The sequence below is a fragment of the Hemiscyllium ocellatum genome, chromosome 20 (genome assembly GCF_020745735.1).
Source record: "Hemiscyllium ocellatum isolate sHemOce1 chromosome 20, sHemOce1.pat.X.cur, whole genome shotgun sequence".
Taxonomy (NCBI): Eukaryota; Metazoa; Chordata; class Chondrichthyes; order Orectolobiformes; family Hemiscylliidae; genus Hemiscyllium; species Hemiscyllium ocellatum.
The window spans coordinates 44,789,004-44,812,435 of NC_083420.1; the positions used below are offsets into that span (position 1 = coordinate 44,789,004).

General features: G+C 37.9%; 1 protein-coding gene across 1 annotated transcript in view; it reads right to left on the bottom strand.

Moving 5' to 3' along the window:
• The window catches only part of lmf1 (lipase maturation factor 1), a 584,123-nt gene that overhangs the window by 506,485 nt on the left and 54,206 nt on the right, over positions 1–23,432 (bottom strand). The window contains exon 3 of the mRNA XM_060840313.1: positions 11,524–11,534. Coding sequence (XP_060696296.1) covers positions 11,524–11,534 — 11 coding nt within the window. The remainder of the gene's footprint in view (positions 1–11,523; positions 11,535–23,432) is intronic.

Genomic DNA, 23,432 nt, shown 5'->3' on the forward strand with positions numbered 1-23,432 from the left:
ACAATAAATTCTAGATAATACAGCTCACAATGTGATTTATTTAGGCTTGGCAGAAGCAACATACATTCATACACAGAGATCCATTTTCTGCAAATGTAAGGAATACATTCAAACATTGCACATTTTTCAAAATATCGGCAGCTTGAGGAAGCAATGATTCCAAGTTGCTTTCTCCAAGTCAGTGCCTCTGCTCAGAGTCAACTTGCCAACCAGTCAGTATCTTTTTCTCCTGCACAATTATTTGTTGTGATAATGTGAAATTTGCCAATTTCACATTTGTTCTGATCAATACAAGACAAAAATGTCAACATTTCTCTCTTTCCAACAATATTTGACTTTTCAACAATATTACCCCAGCATATTCAAATTAAGATGATTTACACAGTCCTCAGGAATTAAAAATTTCATAGATTTTCATAGTCCTTCAAGTATATCATACATAACAATAACCAATTGTTTGTATCATATTGTATTTACTTAAACTTTTCTGAAAGCCACATAGTGGACCTGCCACAATAGTGCACTAACATTCTGCAGTAGTTGGATGTTGGCTCAAGCTGGTGAGCTCAACTGGCATCAGAATTGTAAATCTCAGGTCAGCTTCCCATTTAATGAAAAGAGAGAGATTGATTCATTGTGCTCTAAACAAAAAAAACCTTCAAGTGCTGAAACTCAAATGGCTGGAAAAGCTCAACTGGTCCACCAACATCTGTGGTGAGAAAGCATTTGAGGTCCAATGACCCTTTTTCAAAATTCTTCTGGAGAGTTCTGGAACAGGTGACATCAATGTTACTCTAATTAGGAAAAACATTAATTTGTGAAAGGATCAATTGTTTTCACAACTATGAATTTGTGTTTTGTAGAATTTACATCATTAACATTATGAAGGGCTATTTGACCTGAAATATTAATTCTGCTTTCTCTCCACAGATGCTACCAGACCTGTTGAGTTTTTCCAGCAATTTCTGTTTGTGTGTCCTTGTGCTCTAACCTAGTTCCTTGGACCTGACTCCAAAAAGCACTGGTAGATGGACCGGCTACCTTCCTGTCTGCCATATGGTCTGGTGAAATTAACAGCATTAGTTAGAAAGTAGAATAGATTTCAGATTAAGGTAAAGAAAATTGCTGAAGATGGTCCATTTTTACTTGCCACATTAGTACTACAGCGTTATCACTTCAGTCAATATACTAATATCATTGAAGGATGAAGACAGCTTATAATAGTGGAAACAAGGCAAAAACAACCTTAAATACAATTTATTGAATTAGCTGCTAAACCAACATCAGAGAGAACACTGCAGCCTTCACTCCTCAAGCTCTCGGTCAGCTCCCAGTACAAAAGCTACAGCTTGGTTAATGATGTGAATTCTACAAAACACATATTCATAGTTACGAAAACAATTAATCCTTTCACAAATTAGTGTTTTTCCTAATTAGAATAACACTGAGGTTTCCTGATTTCTCTGCGATAATCAGAATTGAATGGAAAAGAATATATATGCTCTTTATCCTTTACAAGGAAAAGCAACATTAATATATTATTTCCTGTGGCCTACACACCTTAGCCTTGGGTTTGAGTTTTATTCCTCCCAGTACGAGCCCTACGAAAATTAATGATGAACATAAATCGTCTGTGGTTCCAAATTACTTGACAATTAACCCAGCAATGTTTCAAGCTGTAGGATCCACCTGGGAACAAGCCTGATTGATTATGGCGCTGATGGCAAAATTTGTTGGGGCCAACAGAACTAATAATTAGACAGTTATTGATTTCAGAGGTGATGGTAGGAGTGGTGAGCAGACAGTAAGCAGAACCAGATAACAGGCTAAGGACAAAAACCTCCCACTGACAGACCATTTATCAGACTCCTCAATGAGGCATAAACCCACTGCACATGCAGGTTGTGAGTACAGAATGTAGGCAAGGTTAATTTGATTCAAAGAAAAGTATGACTAGTGCATTCTTCTACCACATTGTGTTGACTGTTTCTCTTAGTAACTAATATTCTTGAATATGTTGTCACACTCTTAACAATTAACTTTCGTGTTACCATATTTTGAATATCAGATAAGCACTACCATTTAAGTATATTGCTTTCCAATAGTCTACCAATTTATAACAGCTTTATACCCATTGTTTTTCAAAAGGAGTATTTTCTGGCTTAGCAATAATTTGAGATTTTAGTTGGTCCTAAATTTAAGTGTGAGCGACATGGCATTAATTTTTGATTACTTTTTCCTGCAGTCAGCCAAAATGCCCTCGAAGTTTCGGGCATCAAAGAGGTCAACAGGGCTTATAATGTGTGTGCCACCACACAACCACCTGATGAAGGAGCGGCGCTCCTAAAGCTATTGCTTCCAATAAAACCTGTTGACTATAACCTGACGTTGTGTGATTTTTAACTTCTCACTTTGCTATGCAGCAGTTCTCCTGCAGCTATTATTTCCTTTGTTTCAAAATATACAATATTTCTCTTGGGCGGCACAGCGGTTAGCACTGCTGCCTCACAGCGCCAGAGACCTGGGTTCAATTCCCACCTCAGGTGACTGACTGTGTGGAGTTTGCATGTTCTCCCCGTGTCTGCGTGGGTTTCCTCCGGGCCCTCCAGTTTCCTCCCACAATCCAAAGATGTGCGGGTCCGGTGAATTGGCCATGCTAAATTGCCCGTAGTGTTAGGTAAGGGGTAAATGTAGGGGTATGGGTGGGTTGCGCTTCGGCGGGTCGGTGTGGACTTGTTGGGCTGAAGGGCCTGTTTCCACACTGTAAGTAATCTAATCTAATCTAAAAGATGCTCAACTACTTTAAAGGATTCCACTTCCCAATAAATGAAGACAATATTATTTATATTTCCAGCATTATCCCACTGATCTATAAAGTACATTTCTATGTATTTATTTGCTGAATTTGCTGACTGTAAAATATGAATTGTTCATATTGCAAAGTATTATATAGAAATTTGGCCTTTTAAGATGTTCTAAGTTTCCCTTTTGGTTTTTGATAACTGGCCAAAAGGCCAAGCACTTTAAACAGTGTATATAAAATGAAGCAAAATGCATTCCATTCATTTAGAAGTCAGTTCACCTCACATTACTGTATACATATAAGTGCATTACCTATTGTAGTCATATCTTGCAGAAAATAATGAAATAAGCAATATCTTCTTGAGCAAAACAATTACAGATCAATTTTGTGATCTTTGACAAGCATTGCCAAAAGATCAGCATCCAATGTTAAATATCAACCATAATCGAGGAGACAGTTAACTGGGAATTATATCAGAAATGTGAAATAATAGAAATACAAAGTATAGGTCAATTACCTCACCATGTGGCAAACAGAGGATGCAGATAAGACAGGGCGAAAGAAACATGAAACTAAAAGGAAACAGTCTGGAGATGGAAGGCAACACAAGAATGAACATAAAGGAGTTTCAAAGATATGCTTTGCTTTGAATTTTCTGGTAGAAATGGTTGCTACACAGAGTACTATGAAAAACACTGAATAACCAGTGATCAAAAATGTATTATAGTCTAAATCCAATCTTAAAGCAGACCTACCAACTCAAATACTATACTTGTGTGAACATAATCTTTTATTCAGAACTACTCAGAATATATTAATTATTCACTTTTCCATTTTCTGGTTTTACTTAATATATTTTAATTGCTTTATTTTGCCAATTGCTCTTTATATGAATACTTATTAACATTGGTCACAAATGAATGTTTTCTTTGAATGCATCAACTAGGCAAAATACTTAAAAGGAATGCATTCTGGAAGTTACAACCTAAAAATAGCAGGTCCAGACCTCAGATCAGTGGAAATTCTTGACCCTTGATAGTGGAGTATTTAGTTCAAGTTGTGTGTTAGTACAGCTGCTCTTCACTTGCAGATAATCAGTCTACCTTTTTTGTTTCAAATGATTTGATTATATAATTATATCCTGATGGGCAATTATGTTATCTTCAACAGTTTCATATACCAGAAGATTCAACTTACAAAGGAATTCTGGAAATTACAATACTTGGAGTTTGCTCCAAAATGTTCAAAATTCACAGACACACCCAGTAACACCAGTAAGACCAGGGGCTAACTGAGTACAAGATCATTCAGGAAGAGAAAGTCCTGGAATACTATCTGCATAGATCTCAAACCTCATACAGTCACTTTCTTATTCTAATCTTCAACTCCTTCTCATTCTAGTAGTACATATAATTGATTGTAAAATTCACCGAAGCTACCTGCTTCAATCACAATCTAGCAATATTTTATTGAACTGTATCCTTTTAGGGAAAGGAAAGGTCCAGTATGTACCTTTGTGATTTTAAATTCTTTACCTGACATTGAATCTTTCAATATTAAGAATTTGAACAGATCAACATTGACAACTAATAACCATCACAATCCTTGAATTTGACCAAAATAGGTACAATGACATTTTCATTAAATAATTACTGTGAACACTGCAAATCTGAAGATACTAAAAGTGCTCAGTAGGTCAGGTGATATTGTGGAGAGACTAACAGAGGTAAATCTGTAGCTTGATGAGCTTGTAACAAATAGGGCAATGACAGTCTTTTTTTATTACCACAACTGGTGATAAAATAACTATTAAATGTATGTACGGTCATGTTATTAAGGTATTAACCATATCAAAAGTCAAAATGTTTAAATTAAACTTCACTTATCTATTTAAAAATAAACACTACCAGCCACAAAACATTGCCATGGCAGATGACATGATGCAAACTGACCACAGTTCTGTAAAGTTGCAAGAGTGATTACAAGGACAGAGCTTAAACTCCATCCTCCTAGAATCTCAAATCTTTTATTGTGTGGACTTTGCAGTCAACAATCGCAAAAGAACAGGAGATGGTAAACTCCCAGCAACAAGTGACAAAAGTCATTGAAACCATTATAATAACAGAGGAGCTAGTAAAAGCCCTGACGTTGATGGTGAACAATGGATTCTTTACCAGAGAGAAAGAAAATAAATCGAAATTAACTCTTTAATGGGTTAACCTCATAAACCTCTGGCTTTTGCGAAGTTTTAACATTTATCTTTTTCTGTATCCCCAGCAATCTGATTTTAACCTCAAATCAGAGAATCCCACGCAGCACTGCCTCAAGTCCAACTCTCCTCTAAACCTAATCCCAGAAGTCCGAGACAAAAAAAACTGTGGATGCTGGAAATCAGAAACAAAAGCAAAAGCAGAAAATGCTCGAAAAACTCAGCAGGTATGGCAGCATCTATGGAAACATGACTGTAGCTAGGAATAGGTTGATGCATATGCTACAATTGGGTCAGGAGAGGGAGTAGGAGCAAACAATAAATGGAGAGGAGGCCAGAGAGACTGAATAGCAACTGAAGAAAGAAATGTATAAAGGTCAACCTCGGGGACTCAATAGCTGCTAATGGAAATGTGATGACAAGGCCTGGTGTGTGGGGAATTAGGGTGAGGATATGGGTGAAGGTGTTCAGGCCCTAAAATTACTAAACTCGATTTTGAGTCATAAAGATTACAGGGTACTCAGGTGCAAAATGAAATGTTGTTTTTCCAGTTTACACTGAGCTTCACTGAAGCACTGCATCAAGCCCGGGACAGAGATGCTGGCCAGGGAACACAATGATGTGCTGAAGTGGCAGTCAACTGGAAACTCAGTGTCATTTCTGTAGACAGAACATAAGTGGTCTTCAATGCAGTCGCCCAGTCTGCATTTGGTTTCCCCAGTGTGGAGAAGTCAATGCAAACTTCCTGCCCCTTACCTTACTTTGGTTCCCCTGGTCACTGCTCCCTCCTCAAAGGAAAAAGGTTCTTTCCTGTCTGTGCAATTGAAGTCCCTCAATTTTACACCTCTCTATAATACACACCCTCAGTGTCCTATGCCCAGGAAAAGCAAACAAAGAACAAAGAAAATTACAGCGCAGGAACAGACCCTTTGGCCCACCAAGCCTGCGCCAATCCAGATCCTCAGAGCAGTAGATGTGATCTAATGGACTGCAGTAAGGCGTTCGACAAGGTTCCCCATGGGAGACTGATGAGCAAGGTTAGATCTCATGGAATTAAGGGAGAACTAGCCATTTGGATACAGAACTGGCTCAAAAGTAGAAGACACAGGGTGGAAGGTGGAGGGTTATTTTTCAGACTGGAGGCCTGTGACCAGTGGAGTGCCACAAGGATCGGTGCTGGGCCCTCTACTTTTTGTCATTTACACAAATGATTTGGATGCGAGCATAAGAGGTACAGTTAGTAAGTTTGCAGATGACACCAAAATTAGAGGTGTAGTGGACAGCGAAGAGGTTTACCTCAGATTATAACAGGATCTGGATCAAATGGGCCAATGGGCTGAGAAGTGGCAGATGGAATTTAATTCAGATAAATGCAAGGTGCCACATTTTGGGAAAGCAAATCTTAGCAGGATTTATACACTTAATGGTAAGGTCCTAGAGAGTGTTGCTGAACAAAGACACCTTTCAAGGTTCATAGCTCCTTGAAAGTGGAGTCACAGGTAGAGAGGATAGTGAAGAAGGCGTTTGGTATGCTTTCCTTTATTGGTCAGAGTATTGAGTACAGGAGTTGGGAGGTCATGTTGGAGCTGTACAGGACATTGGTTAGGACACTGTTGGAATACTGCGTGCAATTCTGGTCTTTTTCCTATCAGAAAGATGTTGTGAAACTTGAAAGGGTTCAGAAAAGATTTACAAGGATGTTGCCAGGGTTGGAGGATCTGAGCTACAGGGAGAGGCTGAACAGGCTGGGGCTGTTTTCCCTGGAGCGTGGGAGGCTGAGGGGTGACCTTATAGAAGTTTACAAAATTATGAGGGGCATGGATAGGATAAATAGACAAAGTCTTTTCCCTGGGGTCAGGGAGTCCAGAACTGGAGGACATAGGTTTAGGGTGAGAGGGCAAAAATATACAAGAGACCAAAGGGTCACCTTTTTCACACAGAGGGTGGTACGTTTATGGAATGAGCTGCCAGAGGATGCAGTGGAGGCTGGTACAATTGCAACATTTAAGAGGCATTTGGATGGGTATATGAATAGGAAGGGTTTGGAGGGATATGGGCTGGGTGCTGGCAGGTTGGACTAGATTGGGTTGGGATATCTGGTCAGCATGGACGGGTTGGACCAAAGGGTCTGTTTCCATGCTGTATATCTCTATGACTCTATCTAAACCTGCCACCTATTTTATAATGGTCTTTATCCCTTTGCTCCCTTCTCATTCAGGTATCTCTCTATAAATATCTTAAATGAATCTATCATTCCCGCCCCTACCACTTCCACTAGCAACACATTTCAGGCACCCACCACCCTCTGTGTGAAGAACTTTCCACACATATCTCCCCTAAACTTTTCCCCTCTCACTTTGAACCCGTGACCCCTAATAATTGAGTCCTCCACTCTGGGAAAATGTTTCTTGCTATCCACCCTGTCTACACCTCTCATGACTTTGTAAACCTCAATCAGGTCCCCCTCAACCTCCGTCTTTCTAATGAAAATAACCCTAATCTACTCAACGTCTCTTCATAGATAATGTCCTCCATGCCAGGCAACATTCTGGTGAACTCTGCACCCTCTCCAAAGGATCCACATCCTTTTCGTAATGTGGCAATGAGAACTGTATGTTGTATTCCAAATGTAGCCGAAACAAAGTCTTACACAACTGTAACATGACCTGCCAACTCTTGTACTCAATATCCCATCTGATGAAGGAAAGCATGCCATATGCCTTCTTGACCACTCTACTGACCTACGTTGCCATCTTCAATGGACCTGAACACCCAGATCTCCCTGTACATCAATTTTCCCCAGGACTTCTCCATTTACTGTATAGTTTGTTCTTGAATTGTATCTTCCAAAATACATCATCTCAGGTTTGCCCAGATTTAACTCCATCTGCTATTTCTCTGCTCAACTCTCCAATCTATCTATATTCTGCTGTATTCTTTGACGGTCCCCTTCACTATCTGCTACTCCACCAATCTTAGTGTCACCTGAAAACTTGCTAATCAGGCAACCTACACCTTCCTCCAAATCTTTTATGTATATCACAAACAACAGTAGTCCCAGCACAGATCCCTGTGGAACACCACTGGCCAAAGGTCTCCACTTTGAAAAACACCCTTCCACTACCACTCCAGCCAGTTCTCTATCCACCTAGCTAGAACACCCTGGATGCCATGCGAATTCACCTTTTCCATCAGCCTACTATGGTAAGCCTTATCAAACACCTCACTAAAGTTCATGTATATGACACCTGCATCCCCTCCCTCATCAATCAATTTTGTCACCTCTTCAAAGAATTCTACTAGGTTTGTAAAATATGAACTTCCCTGCACAAAACCATTTTACCTGTCACAGATAAGCCCATTTTCTTCCAAACAGGAATATATCCTATCACTCAGTATTTTGCGTTGGGCAACTGTCTGTGTGGAGTTTGCACATTCTCCCCTTGTCTGCATGGGTTTCCTCCGGGTGCTTCAGTTTCCTCCCACAGTCCAAAGATGTGCAGGTTAAGTGAACTGGCCATGCTAAATTGCCCATAGTGTTAGGTGCATTAATCAAGGGTAAATACAATGTGTGGGTGGGTTACTCTTTGGAGGGTCCATATGGACTTTTTGTGCCAAAGGGCCTGTTTCCACACTGTAGGGAATCTAATCTAATTTCATCTAATCTTCACCAGCAGCTTCCCTACCACTGATGTCAGGCTCAAAGTTCTGTCATTACTTGGATTATTCCTCCTACCCTTCTTAAACAAGAGGACATTAGCAATTCTCCAGTCATCCAGGACCTCACCCGTGTTCAAGGATGCTGCAAAGATATCTGTTAAAGCCCCAGCTATTTTCTCTTTCGCTTCCCTCAGTAACCTGGGATAGATCCCATTCTGACCTGGGGACTTGTCCACCTTAATGCCTTTTGAAATACCTAACACTTCCTCCCTCCTTATGCCGATTTGACCCAAAGTAATCAAAGATCTATCCCTAAACTCAACATCTGCCATCTCCCTCTCCTCGGTGAATACAGACGGAAAGTACTCATTAAGAATCTCACCCATTTTTTCTGACTCCATGCATATCTTTCCTCCTTTGTCCTTGAATGGGCCAACCCTTTCTCTAGTTACCCTCTTGCTCCTTATATATGAATAAAAAGCTTTGGGATTTTCCTTAACCCTGTTTGCTAAGGATATCTCATGACCCCTTTTAGCCTTCTTAATTCCTCGTTTCAGATTGGTCCTACATTCCTGATATTCTTCCAAAGCTTCATCTGTCTTCAGTCGCCTAGACCTTATGTACCTCTTAGCTAGTCTCATAATTTCACCTGTCTCCATGGTTCCCTAATCTTGCCATTTCTAGCCCTCATTTTGACAGGAATATCTCTTCTGAACTCTAATCAATCTCTCTTTAAAAGCTTCCTATATATCAAATGTGGATTTACCTTCTCACAGCTGCTCCCAATCTACATTTCCCAGATCCTGCTGAATTTTGGTATAGTTCGCCTTCCCCCAATTTAGCTCTCTTCCTTTATCCGTGAGTATTTTCAAACTTATGAAATTGTTTTCACTATTCCAAAGTAATAGTGAAACTTCAACCACCCAATACCAGGTCCAGGATGGCCCCTCCCCAAGTTGGACTATGTACACACTATTTACATAGCCACTTCAGTCTGTCCAAAAGAAAAATCAAAGAACTGCAGATGCTGGAAATCAAAAACACAAAGAGAAATTGCTAGAAAAACTCAACAGGACTGCAGCATCTGTGGAGAGAAAGCAGGATTAATATTTTGGGTCCAATGACCCTTGTTCAGAACAGAATTCCTTGTAAATCTCCGTTGCACTCTCTCCATTCAATTAAATCGCTCCCAAAACTGCACACAAAACTCTAGGCATGGCATGATCAATGTGAATGGGTAAATAAATAATACCTCTGGTCTAAGTTAAATAAACTATACTTTCTCTCACTATTAAACTGAGGTCACCACCCAAAAAAGGGGTTTGAAAACACACCACAATCTATTTGAAATTAAACCATTAGAGGCAGAAAGCAAGGAGAATAAAAGAGTTTATCTGTCTCTTGCTCCAGTTTGTACTGTACACATACAGGAAGGTTTAATAACTTTTTCAAATTTAGCACCTTAATTTCATTTGTTCATGCTATGTGAGTATCTTTCAGAAGGCTAACTTTTATTGCCCATCCTTATTTGCTGATGTGAAGGCAGTAGTGAGTCACCTTGAATCACTGCACTTCAGATGGTGCAAATATACACAGAGCATTGTTACAAAAGGAGTTGCAGGATTTTGACCCAGCAACATTGAAGGAATGATGACATGTTTTCAAGTTGAGATAATACACAATTCAACAGGAAATTGAAAATAATGATGTTTCCATGGGCAAGCTCATCTTATTTGTCGAGGTGTTGTCAAAGGAACCTTCTGGTATATGTTTACACATACTGCTAAAAACCTTTGTCTTTAATTTTTCACAATCCAAATGCAACTTCAGGTATTTTTGAAATAGTTAAGCCAAGCTCCCAGGGTTTCTCACATTAAGTACTACTGACAAGAACTTAAAGCACAGAATAAATAATGACTGCAATACCTTTGCAACCCAATTTCAACCATCGTTAAGTTTAGATTCTCCACAAGATTTATGTGAACAGCTACTTCTTACATTGGTGCTTCAAGCTCATGGATAAATGTTTTATCCCTACGTCTTTATTGCTTGTTAGATCTTTCAAGAAAACTTTTCTTTAAAAGAAATCTGCACTGGGACTTCTGCACTGCAGCGGTTCTGTGGCAGGGGATTTGTAGAATTGCCAGAAGAATGGTCAAAATAACAAAAAGCATTTGATTGCTCCAATACCTCTGCTGACCATGTTGGATATTTAGCCAGGAATCAGGACAACCTCGTGAAAATTCTTCTCACTTGTACCTACGGTCATCCGTTCAACCAATAAGGTTACAGAACCAGTAATCAGAAATCTTTTGGCAGTCATTTTCTTCAGCACACTTGGGAAACCCAAAACTTCAATTCGGTCAACATGTCTTAGCTCTTTGAACTCAGGCAAATACAGAATATCTAAATCAGAAAGAAATGTATACACCCGATCACACATACAGAAATCCTGTTTAGGTAAATTTCCCAGTTATTTTGTTTAAAGAAGCTGTTACATGCTGATGGGTTTCTCTATGGGTCACACATTTGGCCAATCATACAACCCTGCATCAATTCACACTAAGCTGTTATATGGAGAGTCTCCCTTCTCTATTTACAATTTAAGAAAAAAGAGCCATAAGTAATTACAGATAATTGTCAACATCCATACTGCATAGTGTAGATAAGTTATAACAATTCATAGGCGGGTATAAACATGCATAATTGATTATTTTATTATTTACAGTTACAGCAACACATATAGTTTAATGCTCTTTAAGAAAAAATAGTAAAAAATGTAAAATAAAACCATATTCGTTCTACACAGTACCACTGGATCTTCAAAATGTCTGAAACTCCATCCACTTACCAAAGGAGTACCTAGAAAACAAAACAAAAAGTAGAGTCGTTAAACATCATTTTTTAGGCATTGAGAATTGATTTTTAAAACTATTGTTGACCATAAGGGAAAACAGAAATTGCTGCAGAAACTCAGCAGTTCTGGCGATTTCTGTGAAGAGAAAACAGAGTAGATGATGGGTCACTGGACTCGAAACATTAATTCTGTTTTCCTTCACAGATGTTACCAGACTTGCTGAGTTTCTCCAGCGATTTGTTTTTGTTTGTTTCAAATCTCCAGTATCAATAATTCTTTGTTTTAGATCCCATATAAGGATTTTGACCGGTAAGATGAAAGTAATCAATAAAAGTCAATTACATAATCTCATTATCAATGATGTTCATTACTTGAAAACAACAACATTGTTTGGTGGCACGATGTAATAGGATGACGCGTCACATTCGCATCCTGATAAGCTTATAATTTCAACTCTGGCACAGTGGAGTGGGCAGTGAATAAAGTCCATTAGGGGCCAGAAACTATTTCACATGTTTGGGTACCTATAATGCATCACTAACAGAGGTCAGAGAATGCTGGATCTCCTTTTGAGCTAAGCAGGTTGTGCAACAAACTTGCAATGACTCTGGAGTAAAGAAATGCAGGAATGTGTGTTCAGAATATTGATAATGCTGTCATTCAGTTACTAACATGGTATTTTGTGGACAAAACATTAGGAAAAAATCCAAAGCGGAACATCAATTTACAAATGGAATATAAGTTTAAGACAAATTGTTACCATACCCAAAATAAAAACAGGTTAGTCAAATTAAATATTAGGAAGAAGATTCAATTGATTCAGCTTTCAACAATTTTAAACTGAAGTAAAAACAGAAATTGCTAGAAAAGCTCAGCAGGTCTGGCAGCAACTGTGGAAAGAAATCAGAGCTAACATTTTGGGTCAATGACCATTCTTTAGAACTGATGGTAGCTAGGAAAAACAAAAAAAAATGGTCAGAAAAGCTCAGGTAGGTCGGAGGAGGCAGGGGAATGGTATTATGGTCATCATCAGAGCCAAAATCAAAGCATCCCCACTTTTGGTGACACTCACTCTAAGTTAAATTCCAAACTGATGTCAGTCACAAGCTCCTTGATTAAATTAAAACTTTGAAAGAATGTTTCTTTATGCACTTCTAGGTAGGCATGTTGAGTACTGTGCAAGTAATGGTTGGTAAGAGAAAACAACCACTAGCAAAAGACAACATGCCACATCTTCAATTTCACATCCTCTTCCATCACATCTCCAAAACAAATTTGAATAGAGGGACATGCAATTCCATACAGAATTAGAACTTAGATTGCAGCAATAAAATTTTAGCATTTTGGCATTTTTAATTGTCCATTCTCTTTCAAACTGACTGGCTCAGTATTTACAACACTTAAGGAATTCAACTAGCACAATCTGTTACAAAACCATTTCAAAATGTTGCTATAGAATGGGCAAGAGCATTATAGACTGTGCAAGAAAGTTAAGCCATGTGCAATTCAAATGGGGATCCACCAAATAGATCCCTACTCATTTTATACTGGCACAAACGATCCCTCTCATCAGCAAAGTTCATACTGCAAGAGTAGAAATATTAATCATCACTACATTAACAAAGAAAATTTACAGCCCAGGAACAGGCCCTTCAGCCCTTCAAGCCTGAACCGATCCAAATGTACTGTCTAAACCTATTGGTCAATTGTGTCTATCCACTCTGTCCAAACCCTTTGTGATTTTGTATACCTTAATCAGGTCCCCCTTCAATCTCCTTTTTTCTAGTGAAAATAAACCTAACCAACTCAATCTCTCTTCATAGCTAGCACCTTCCATACCAGGCAACATCCTCGTAAACCTTCTCTGCCCCCCTCTCCAAAGAGTCCACATCCTTTTGGTAACTGAACTGTACACAATATTCTAAATGCAGCTGAACCAATGTCTTGTACAATATTAACATAACTTGCCAGCTCTTACACTCAATACCCCGTCCAATGAAGGCAAGCATACTATATGCCTTCATGACCACTCTATCCACCTGTGCAGCCACCTTCAGGGTACAATGGACCTGCACTCCCAGATGTCTCTGTCCATCAACTTTTCCCAAGGCTCTTCCATTCATTGTATAATTCGCTCTAGAATTAGACTTGCCTAAATGTATCACCTCACATTTGTCTGGATTGAAAGTCACCTGCCACTTTTACGCCCAACTCTCCAGGCTATCTATATCCTCCTGTATTCTCTGACAGTCCCTTATGCTTTCTGCTACTCCACCAATCTTTGTGTCATATGCAAACTTGATCATACCAACAGTGCCCTCTTCTAGATCATTTATGTATATTACAAACAACAGTGGCCCAAATACTGACCCCTGTGGAACACCATTGGTCACCTTTCTACTTTTTGAGAATCTCCCTTTAACTACTACTCTCTGTCCCCTGTTGCTCAACCAGTTCTTTATCTACCTAGCTAGAACACCCTGTACACCACGTGACTTCACTTTCTCCATTAGTCTACAATGGGGAACGTTATCAAACGCCTTATTAAGGTCCATGTATATGACATCAACAGCCCTTCCTTCATCTAATAACTTGGTCACTTCCTCAAAGAACTCTACTAAGTCGGCAAGGCACGATCTCCCCTGCACGAAACCATGTTGTCTATCACCGATAAGCTCATTCTTTTCTTAAGTATCAAATATAAATAGATCCTAAATCTTAGTACCCTCTCCAGCAACCTCCCCACCACCGTCGTCAGGCTCACTGGTCTGTAGTTACCTGGAATATCCCAACTACCCTTCTTGTACAAGGGGACAACATGAGCTACCCTCCAGTCCTCCAGCACTTCACCTACATTTAAGGATGCCACAAAGATATTTGTCAAGGCCCCAGCTATTTCCTCTCTCGCCTCCCTCAGCAACCTGGGATAGATCCAGTCCGGTCCTGGGGATTTGTCCACCTTAATAACTTCTAGTCTACCCAACACATCTTCCCTACTTCTGCCAATGTGATCCAGACTAATCAAAGTTCTATCTCTAATGTCAAGATTCATCATGTTCCTCTCCTCAGTGAACACTGATGCAAAGTAATCATTCAGAATCTCACCCATTCTCTCAGGTTCGGCACACAGCCTTCCTTCATTATCTTTTAGTGGACCAATCCTTTCTATAGTTACCTGCTTGCTTCTTATATAAGAATAAAATGCTTTAGGGTTTTCCTTAATTCTGCTAGCTAAAGATATTTCATGACCCCTTTTCGCCCGCTTGATTCCTTGTTTAAGACTTGTCCTACTCTTCCGATATTCCTCCAGGGCCCGTTCTGGTCTTAGCTGCCTCGACCTTTTCCTCTTGGCTAGTCATACAATTTCTCCTGTCATTCACGGTTCACGAATCTTGCCCTTCCTATCCTTTGCCTTCAACGGGACATGCCTATTCTGCACTACCGTTAACCTATCTTTGAAAGCCTCCCACATCTCAAATGTGGACTTCCCTTCAAATTGCTGTGTCCAATCCACATTTCCCAATTCCTGCCATTTCATATAATTGACTTTGGCCCATTTAGTACTCTTCTCTGAGGACCACTCTCTTCTTTATCTATGAGTATTCTAAAACTTATAGCATTGTGGCCACTGTTCCCAAAGAAATCCCCCACCAAATTTCTACCATTTGTCCTGGCTCGTTCCCCAGTACCAGGTCCAATATGGCCCCTCCCCTCGTCGGACTATTAACAAACTGCTCTAGAAACTCTCCTGGACGCTTCGTACAAATTCTACTCCATCTAGACCTCTGACGCTAAGTGTATCCCAGTCAATGTTGGGAAAATTAAAATCTCCCATCATCACTACCCTATTGCCTCTACATCTATTCATAATCAGTTTAAGAGCACTTAGAAATCATTTGTAGTTGGTAATAATGTGTTTCTTACTTTGACAATTTCTAAAAGTATGTTGGTGTCCAAACCGCAACTGAAATTGATTAAGCTAAGGATACGGGCAACAGCAGAATAGTTAATGGAAATTCCATAATATTCTTAAATTGTCAACTAACCCAACAATGGAATCTTACCACCAGAAGTGACTGCCATTATTTCTTTATTTTCTTGAATGCTTCTTTCCTAAATGTGTCAGCTCCTTTTAAGATGTAGTTATTTAGTGTCATACACTTTACAATAATATGCTTATGTGCACATTGTTCTCACATCTTCCTGATCTGTATGGCTCAGCAGCTCAATGAATAAAGTCACTAAATCACAATGGAATCAATAAGCTACATTTAGAAAATGTACGTGGTGGTTTGCAGGCATTTGTGAATTGCTCTACATCTTCAATTGTCATTAATTATGGCCAATCTGCTCATTCCTCTTTGAGTCATGACTGCAGTTTTCTTTGTTGCACATATAACTTCATGGAGCATTTACTTAAAATTGCTTCTTTGTGATCTGGAGTCAACAACTCAGTTTTGCTCTATTATCAGTTAAATTTTAGTAACAAAAAGAAGTCACCAATATCACAATTGGGGATAATTTTGCTGTCGAGACCAGCACTTTGAATTTCAATAGTCTATGCATAATTCAGCTCCACGTCACATCTCTATTCCCTCAGCAACACATACTGAAATGACAGACATGTTATGGCAGATCTGAAGAAAAAGAACAAGTGGGTTTGGATTTACTAGGTGAAATGATTTTAAAGTAAATTTCACAACTCATTACATAAATGACAGCAAATACAGTTGCAACAATAAACTAAATTACATTTTATTCAAAAAACCAAATCCATACTAACTAAATTATCACTGTTGACAAAGATAGTTTTATAAAAGGTTTGAATTAACTAAACCAATTCCTCCTGAGTATATCAGAACCAAAAATTTAATAACCAGCTGTTAAGTACATCATTCAACTCATGGTTTAATTTCTGATAATTCTGGTGTGTAACTTATCAATAATGTCTGCATTGCAATTTGTATTAATTCTTGAAATTATTGAGTTCTTAGTTTTACCAAGCTACAAACCATCTCCTCAGACCTCCGCACTGCTGAACTTGTGAAAATACCCTGTAATTACTTCACTTTGGCAGGTTTATATGAATTGACTATGGTTCTTGTTTATAAAAACAGCATGTACACTGCAAGGTAATATTTCTCCAATTACCAGTGCCCTGGAGTTCTTCAGCAAGGTCCTTCCTTCCGTCTCTATAATCAAATACCCTGGAGGAGAAAGCTTCCTCTGCATTTCTTTTTCCTTCCTAGCAATATGGACAGTGTAATTACAAAGTTTAGGAACCCAGTTTGGAGAGCTTCAACCACAACAAAGAGAATGCTGAAACCAGACAAGTGGTTTCATTTACCACCATTCCAGCTTATTTCCTCCCCTACAACTGTTGCAGAATATTTAGGTTTGGCACCAACTAAAAACAGCTGTTGAAGATGTAAATTATTTTTTCTTTGTCTAATGATGGTTTTTATATGTTTTACATAAAGCAAAAGTTCTTTTTATTTAAATTTTCCTTAAAATGACTTTTTCATCCACTTGCGCATTTATTTAATGACCTTCTGTGACTCATTTCAACACACAGGGTGATTATTTTAACAACTTTTTGTTTTTAACAAGGGCATCGAGGCCTGTAATAATTACAAGGCATCCTAAATAGCTTTAACCTTTTGCCCTTGCCCCCTAATAACTGCTTGAAATGTCAATCTGTTTTTGACAGAGAGAACCCTGAAGAGGGCAAATAGTTAAACTTTCAAAAACGATTTGAAACCGTGCTTCCCCCTCCCCCACCCCGCCCCACACCACCCCCCAAACTCTAACTTTTCTAGTTATGGTGTCAACTTAAGCAGGAGCATGCAGAGGACCAGGTCAATTATTTACTTTGACAAACCTCAATTAAAACAAAGGTTGAGCATTCAAATTTGGGGTTGGGGTACAGAGAAGAATTAAAAGACATTGTACCATAATACTGAGACCAAATTGTGCACAGTATCTTGCAGTCCAGGCAGCTAAATCAGAATTTTATAATTGGATTCAGAATCTAATCAATATAATCTCAAATAAAATGGCACACAAGTAAACTTTTTTTTTAAGTTCAAGTAATATCACTTCACAATTGCAAGTTGAACAATTAAAAACTTACCTCAGATGTAGTTAGTGAAGAAAATTTCACAGTGGCAAATCTTAGCTTCAGTTAAGTAAAGGGAGGGTTAAGTTCCACACAATGAATTCTTTGTCCTTTCGTTTTGAACAGAAAATTCATAGGTGAAACTGAAAGAAGCTACTGTGAAAAGGGAAAAATCCCAAGATGCTGTATAGCTACCAAGAATAGACCACCGAAAATACACACAGATTAGTGTCAAGGTGCCTAATAATTGACTGGCCCAGGTGTAGGAGGCCTGTTTCTGAGTGAAATAACTATGTATTGGTCATGCATTCTGTCTGTTCCACAGCTTCCTTGTGTGTATAGTACTGGAATGATGATAGAATTTTGGCAAAACCCTCAAAAGCTACATCAAAGATGCATGTCAATTTGAGGTAGTTAATGTAACATCACTGCACTGTCTGGCACTGAAGTAAAGTCTTGTTACTTCAGTGGTGGTCCAAAAAAACCTGTTTGAAATTCAACACATTACCTACATAGTAAATAAAAGACAGCAAAAAGAAAACATTTTATGGTGTAGCTTTCAGATTTTAAAAATAAATCTGTTATATTTCTGCATTCCAACAAAAAAAGAAGGTTAATACATATATTAATATTTGGCTTTACATACTCACTAGGTTTTACAAGTATAAAACATACCTAAAACATTTAGCAGCCAGCTTACTACAACATCAATATACTGTACTAACTTACAAGCCCACAGAAAAATTCTTAAAATTTACACATCACAATGCTTCTGTTCCACTACTAGCCCATATTTCCTAGTTAACAACTCAGAAGAAATTAGATCAAATAACAAGCATAATATAAATGATCATGGCAGAAAAAGAATCTATACTTACCTAGGTCTCAGCATAATTTTAATGACCTCCTTCTTTCAGTCATTTTCACGTCAATAATACACACACGTTTGAAGCGATGTTTAAAGTAACAATCCAAGTGACAAACAATAGTTGGGCACACAATATCAAATTAATTACCCCATTTAAATCTTCATCATGGACTTTAAACTGGTTGCATGTTTTATTCTTGGTCAGTTTTATTTTGACATCGTACTGTTGAGGAAATTCAGCACTCAGAGATATTAATAATGCTGTTTGATTTACTACAAAGTTAGATAGGCAAAGCCTTACCTAGCCTAATACTATTGGATACCATCATAGAGAAGTTTAATCTGTTTGTTCAACAACCTCTCTTGTAGCAGGGGTATCAATCCATTGATTTAAAACATGTTGCTACTATATATCTCTGTGTCATTCAACGGTCACATCACTCTGCAAAATTAGAGATCAAGAGGTTGGATAGACTGGATGGTCTTTTTTGACTCAATTATATAAGTAAATAGACATACCCCTATCACAATCAAACTGTTAATAAAGATTCTGTTTAATTAAAATGGATTACTGCAGCTAAACATCCTTGGCATGTCAATGTATTTTTTCTAATCTGTCACATGCCTATCACACTGTAATGTGCATTTGATCCAGCTGTAGAGATTTTTTGTGCAATCTCTGACAACAAAAGATACTTAGAGAGGAAATTTCCTACAAATTAAAGTGAAAAACAGAATTATTAACATTTTAGCTGTTTGCAACAAAAACAGGGGCAGGTCAAAGTAAAGAAACCTGGTGCTGTGTCTTACGAATTTATAGGATTACTCTTCACTTGTCAGATTGAGTACTTGTAGAAATGCTCACAGTACATTCATAATCTCTGAAAATTATTTAACAATATTAGTGCCCATATATCAAATTAAGAGCATTATTATAATTTATGCGAAGTTAGAATGGCACTGCGTATGAACAATATGAACTTGACCAAACAACCTGATACCAATGTTCCTCCTCGACAAGGTATCTTGCTGAAAGCTTGCCTTTGTTAACTCAGTTTCTTTCTACAATTGCTGATAGATCTGCATTTAGCTTTTAGTTCAAATTATTTGTTAATATGATTAGAACCTTCCAACAAAAAAAAAGTCATCTGTCTCCAGTAGATGCATTCCATTTAATATAATTTAGAGTCTTATCATTTTTCTGTTAATGCAACAACAGTTAATAATCAACGATCTGTTTGATAGTGGCAATTCACCTCAAGATGAACTGCCCTCTGGTGTCAGCATCAAACCCCAGTTAGATAGAAAACTCTTTAACCCCAGTTGATTCCATGCCAAAACTAAATAGACTACCATGGATATACAAAAGCTACAATCTTCAGTGCCTTTCCCTACCCTGCACCAGATTTGCAAGCTACTCAATCTGTTCAATTCTGCATACAGATCTATCCACAATTTTTGCTAAAACAGAACTCACTACACCTTATCAGTCAAATCTTTTACACTCAATAAATGCTGACGGAAACACTGTGTAATAAATTTTGCATTTCTCATACCTTGGCTGCCATCTCTCTGAAGAAGAGATGCAATAGATTGGCTGTGCCAGCTCAACATTCCACAAACCACAGCAACAAGTGCCTGACAACTAAATAAATAAGTCTGATGTATGGAACAATAGTCATCAGCATATTGTTATACTGCTTAGAAAACCTACACAAAGTATCAAAAATACAAAACACTAGCAAAATTCCATCAGCAATGCCTTTGCCAGATTCAATGTAAGGAATTCTGAACAAATGCTAATCTTCTTCTTGAAGCCTGTTCAACAATCATTCAAACAAACTTCTGTAGAATTAACTTTGATGCACTGTATTAAGATGGCTGAAAACTTTCTCACCTGCCAGATCTTGTTTTCTCAATTCTTAAATGGCCAATGTTCTGGAAAATCGATGGAAATGCTTCAAAGACATTCTGAAGCTCTCCAGGAAGTGGACTGGTATTGACATTAATGACTAGGGAAATGTTTGCTTCCAAATGTTCACAATGGCAACAACTGCATCACGTTTTGAATCACAACATTATAATGATGAGGCAGAGCACCAGCAGAGAAGGAAAGGACGCAAATTCTGCACTCAATCCCACTGCCTCAGAGAGCTTCTGTCCCATGAGCTGAAAGAAATGCAGGTCGAGAATTGACCTGTTCAATCATATCAAGACCCAGGCAAAAACTTGCAATCCTGAGTAGACAATGTCCTTGAACTGAATTGAAACGACGATAAAAAAAGTCATCTATCTCCAGTAGATGCACTACTATCCACTACTTACAAAATATCTAACAATGCACATTGACGCAGCATGGCTTCATGGCATGATAAAATGCTCAACACGTCTGGCATTTTTTGTCACTAATCATATTCTGAAGTACTTAAATTAATAATATCAAGATGGATAGAAATGAAATTTAATTGAATTCCAAAATCATTCAATATTCATGGATTAAAATTAACTTTACTGTAAGTATATTTGTCCATTATTAAGGTGAATAAACTCATAAGATTAATAAAAGGCACTATGCAGACCAAAAATGCAATTGAACTTTGGACAAACTATTCTAAAGTAGATACCCTTTTCCTGCATTTTAAACAGGAGACAGACAAACCCACATCCTCTGTGGGGACAGAATGAACCCACAAAGCTGCTTTTTTTATTACTAGCTTTAAGGCTGAAGCCAGCTGCTCAATTTTCAAAACCATTCATGTGCACTTTCTGTACGGTAAGACAAGACAATGTTATTGCATAAAATTTTCCCCATATTTCTTTTATCTTTATGTCTGCTGAATGTGCAAAGTACGTCTATTGCAGGCGTTATACAAAACAATGATGACGTTAGGGGAAGCATTGCTATAGCCAGGGAGGGCAATTAATTTCAACTTCACATGAATATTTTCCAGAACAGTGGACAGCAGTTGTTACCTGATTAACACCTCATCGCTGGAGTTATAAGATTAAATTAAGTTTATGCTGTGTAACATACTGTGTCAACTAAATGAGTTTCTTTTATATTTACAAATTAGCTTGGCTGCAGTTAGAACACTGCTGCTCAATACATTACCCACTACCCACATGTGGCAAATTAGCACTCCAGATGTGGCTAGTTGCAATGATAATCAGTAATATAAAATGAGCAATAGACACAAATGCAGAGTATATGATTTCAAATACATATATTCGCTCAGTATGTGGAGTGCTTATTTGTATATTTATTGGTAATGGTAAGATGAAAAGCAGTAATTATTTTTATTTTGTGTCCTTTACTTCCTTGGATACTGAATGGTAGCAGATGTTGAAATAAATACTGAAGGGATTTGTTTTGACTGTATTGTTTAATGTACACAGGCATTTGAGTTTTAATTACGTTTGTCACAAAAAAACAAAAATAGTGTCACTGTTGCCATATCTTAATCAGGAATGTCTACACTGATTTAAAATACTGTTGAGTGTTGAGTGCCAATTTTGGCAAGGATGTTAAGATCAAATGGAAAATTAAAGAAAGAAGAAAAATATTCCTTGTGAAGACAGATGAGAGGAAATAAAGAATTAGAATTTATGCAACACTATTTTGCATAAAAGCCTCAGAATATCCCTAACTGCTTCACAACCAAGTATTTTTCAAGGGTAATAACTGACACAATGTAGGCAAATATGGCAGGTTGCACACAGCATGCTCCCAAGGACAACAAGATGATTAACCAGTTGATATGTTTCAGTGGAATTAATCGAACGTTCTGTTTTGGTAAAAAAAAACTGGAAAATACTCCAGTCTTCTTCAAGTATCGACTGATCACCCTATCAGAATAGATTGGTAATTACAGCCCTTTAACGTGTGAACGAATTACTGAGAACAAATAAAAAGTGTTATGGATTTTTAAGTCTACCTCCAAGTCAGGAAAGGTCTTAGAACAACATATCATTCAAAAAAAAGGCACTGAGACAATGATGCCTCTGGGTACTGTTATCAGCTAAATTTGTAAGCACTTGAATAGGGCTGGAACACATTACCCTCTAATTGACAAGCAACACTGCTACTTCTTCACAAAAGTGAAAATGGGAAAAGTTAAAACTCATTCCATGGCATTGAAGAAAATTAAGTGAAATCCAAACACTATGTTCAAAATTATGAGGGGAGAAGCCATTACCTCAGATCAGGGAGTTAGGATTTCTAAACTGAAATTCAGGATGGTCATCAATTAAAAAAAGGAACTTGATGAGCAATTACTTTATTTACAGTGTTATTAGAACACAGCCTAACCTACAGAATCAATGATGGAAACATAATTTACGGCAATGTTTAAAAATGCTTCACGTGTGAAAGGACAAGCAACAGAACTAAGTAGATACGTCCGGGAGCCGCACTGAGATGGTAAACCGAGTGAGCTCTTCATTTGCTGAAAAGTTTGTGATTCTGATCACAAAGAATGGTTTCCGTCAACCACTCACGGATCAAGTCAGTCTCCGATCTCTTACAAAGACCTCCACAGAGATAAAAGATTTAGTCACTTTCCATCCCTTTATGTGTTTAATAGGATAATGTTTTAGCTATTAAGTATTTATGACTGCAAAAGAACAAGACTATGTATGGCATATGTAAAATATATGAGGCAGATGGATTACTTAACATTTTCTCAAATCATAATTAGATCTGATGAAACCCACAAATTACCATCACTTACAACATCGATCACTATAAATGAACTTCAAAAAACAATTATTTTTCCTACTTTGTGATTTTCTTTTCAAAACAGTTCTGACACACTGTAATCAATAAAATCAAACAGAATATGGGCATTACCTTTTAAAGGCATTCTAAAATACCACACAGTTATACCAATTCAGTTTGTGCTGTCTTTCATTAAGAAC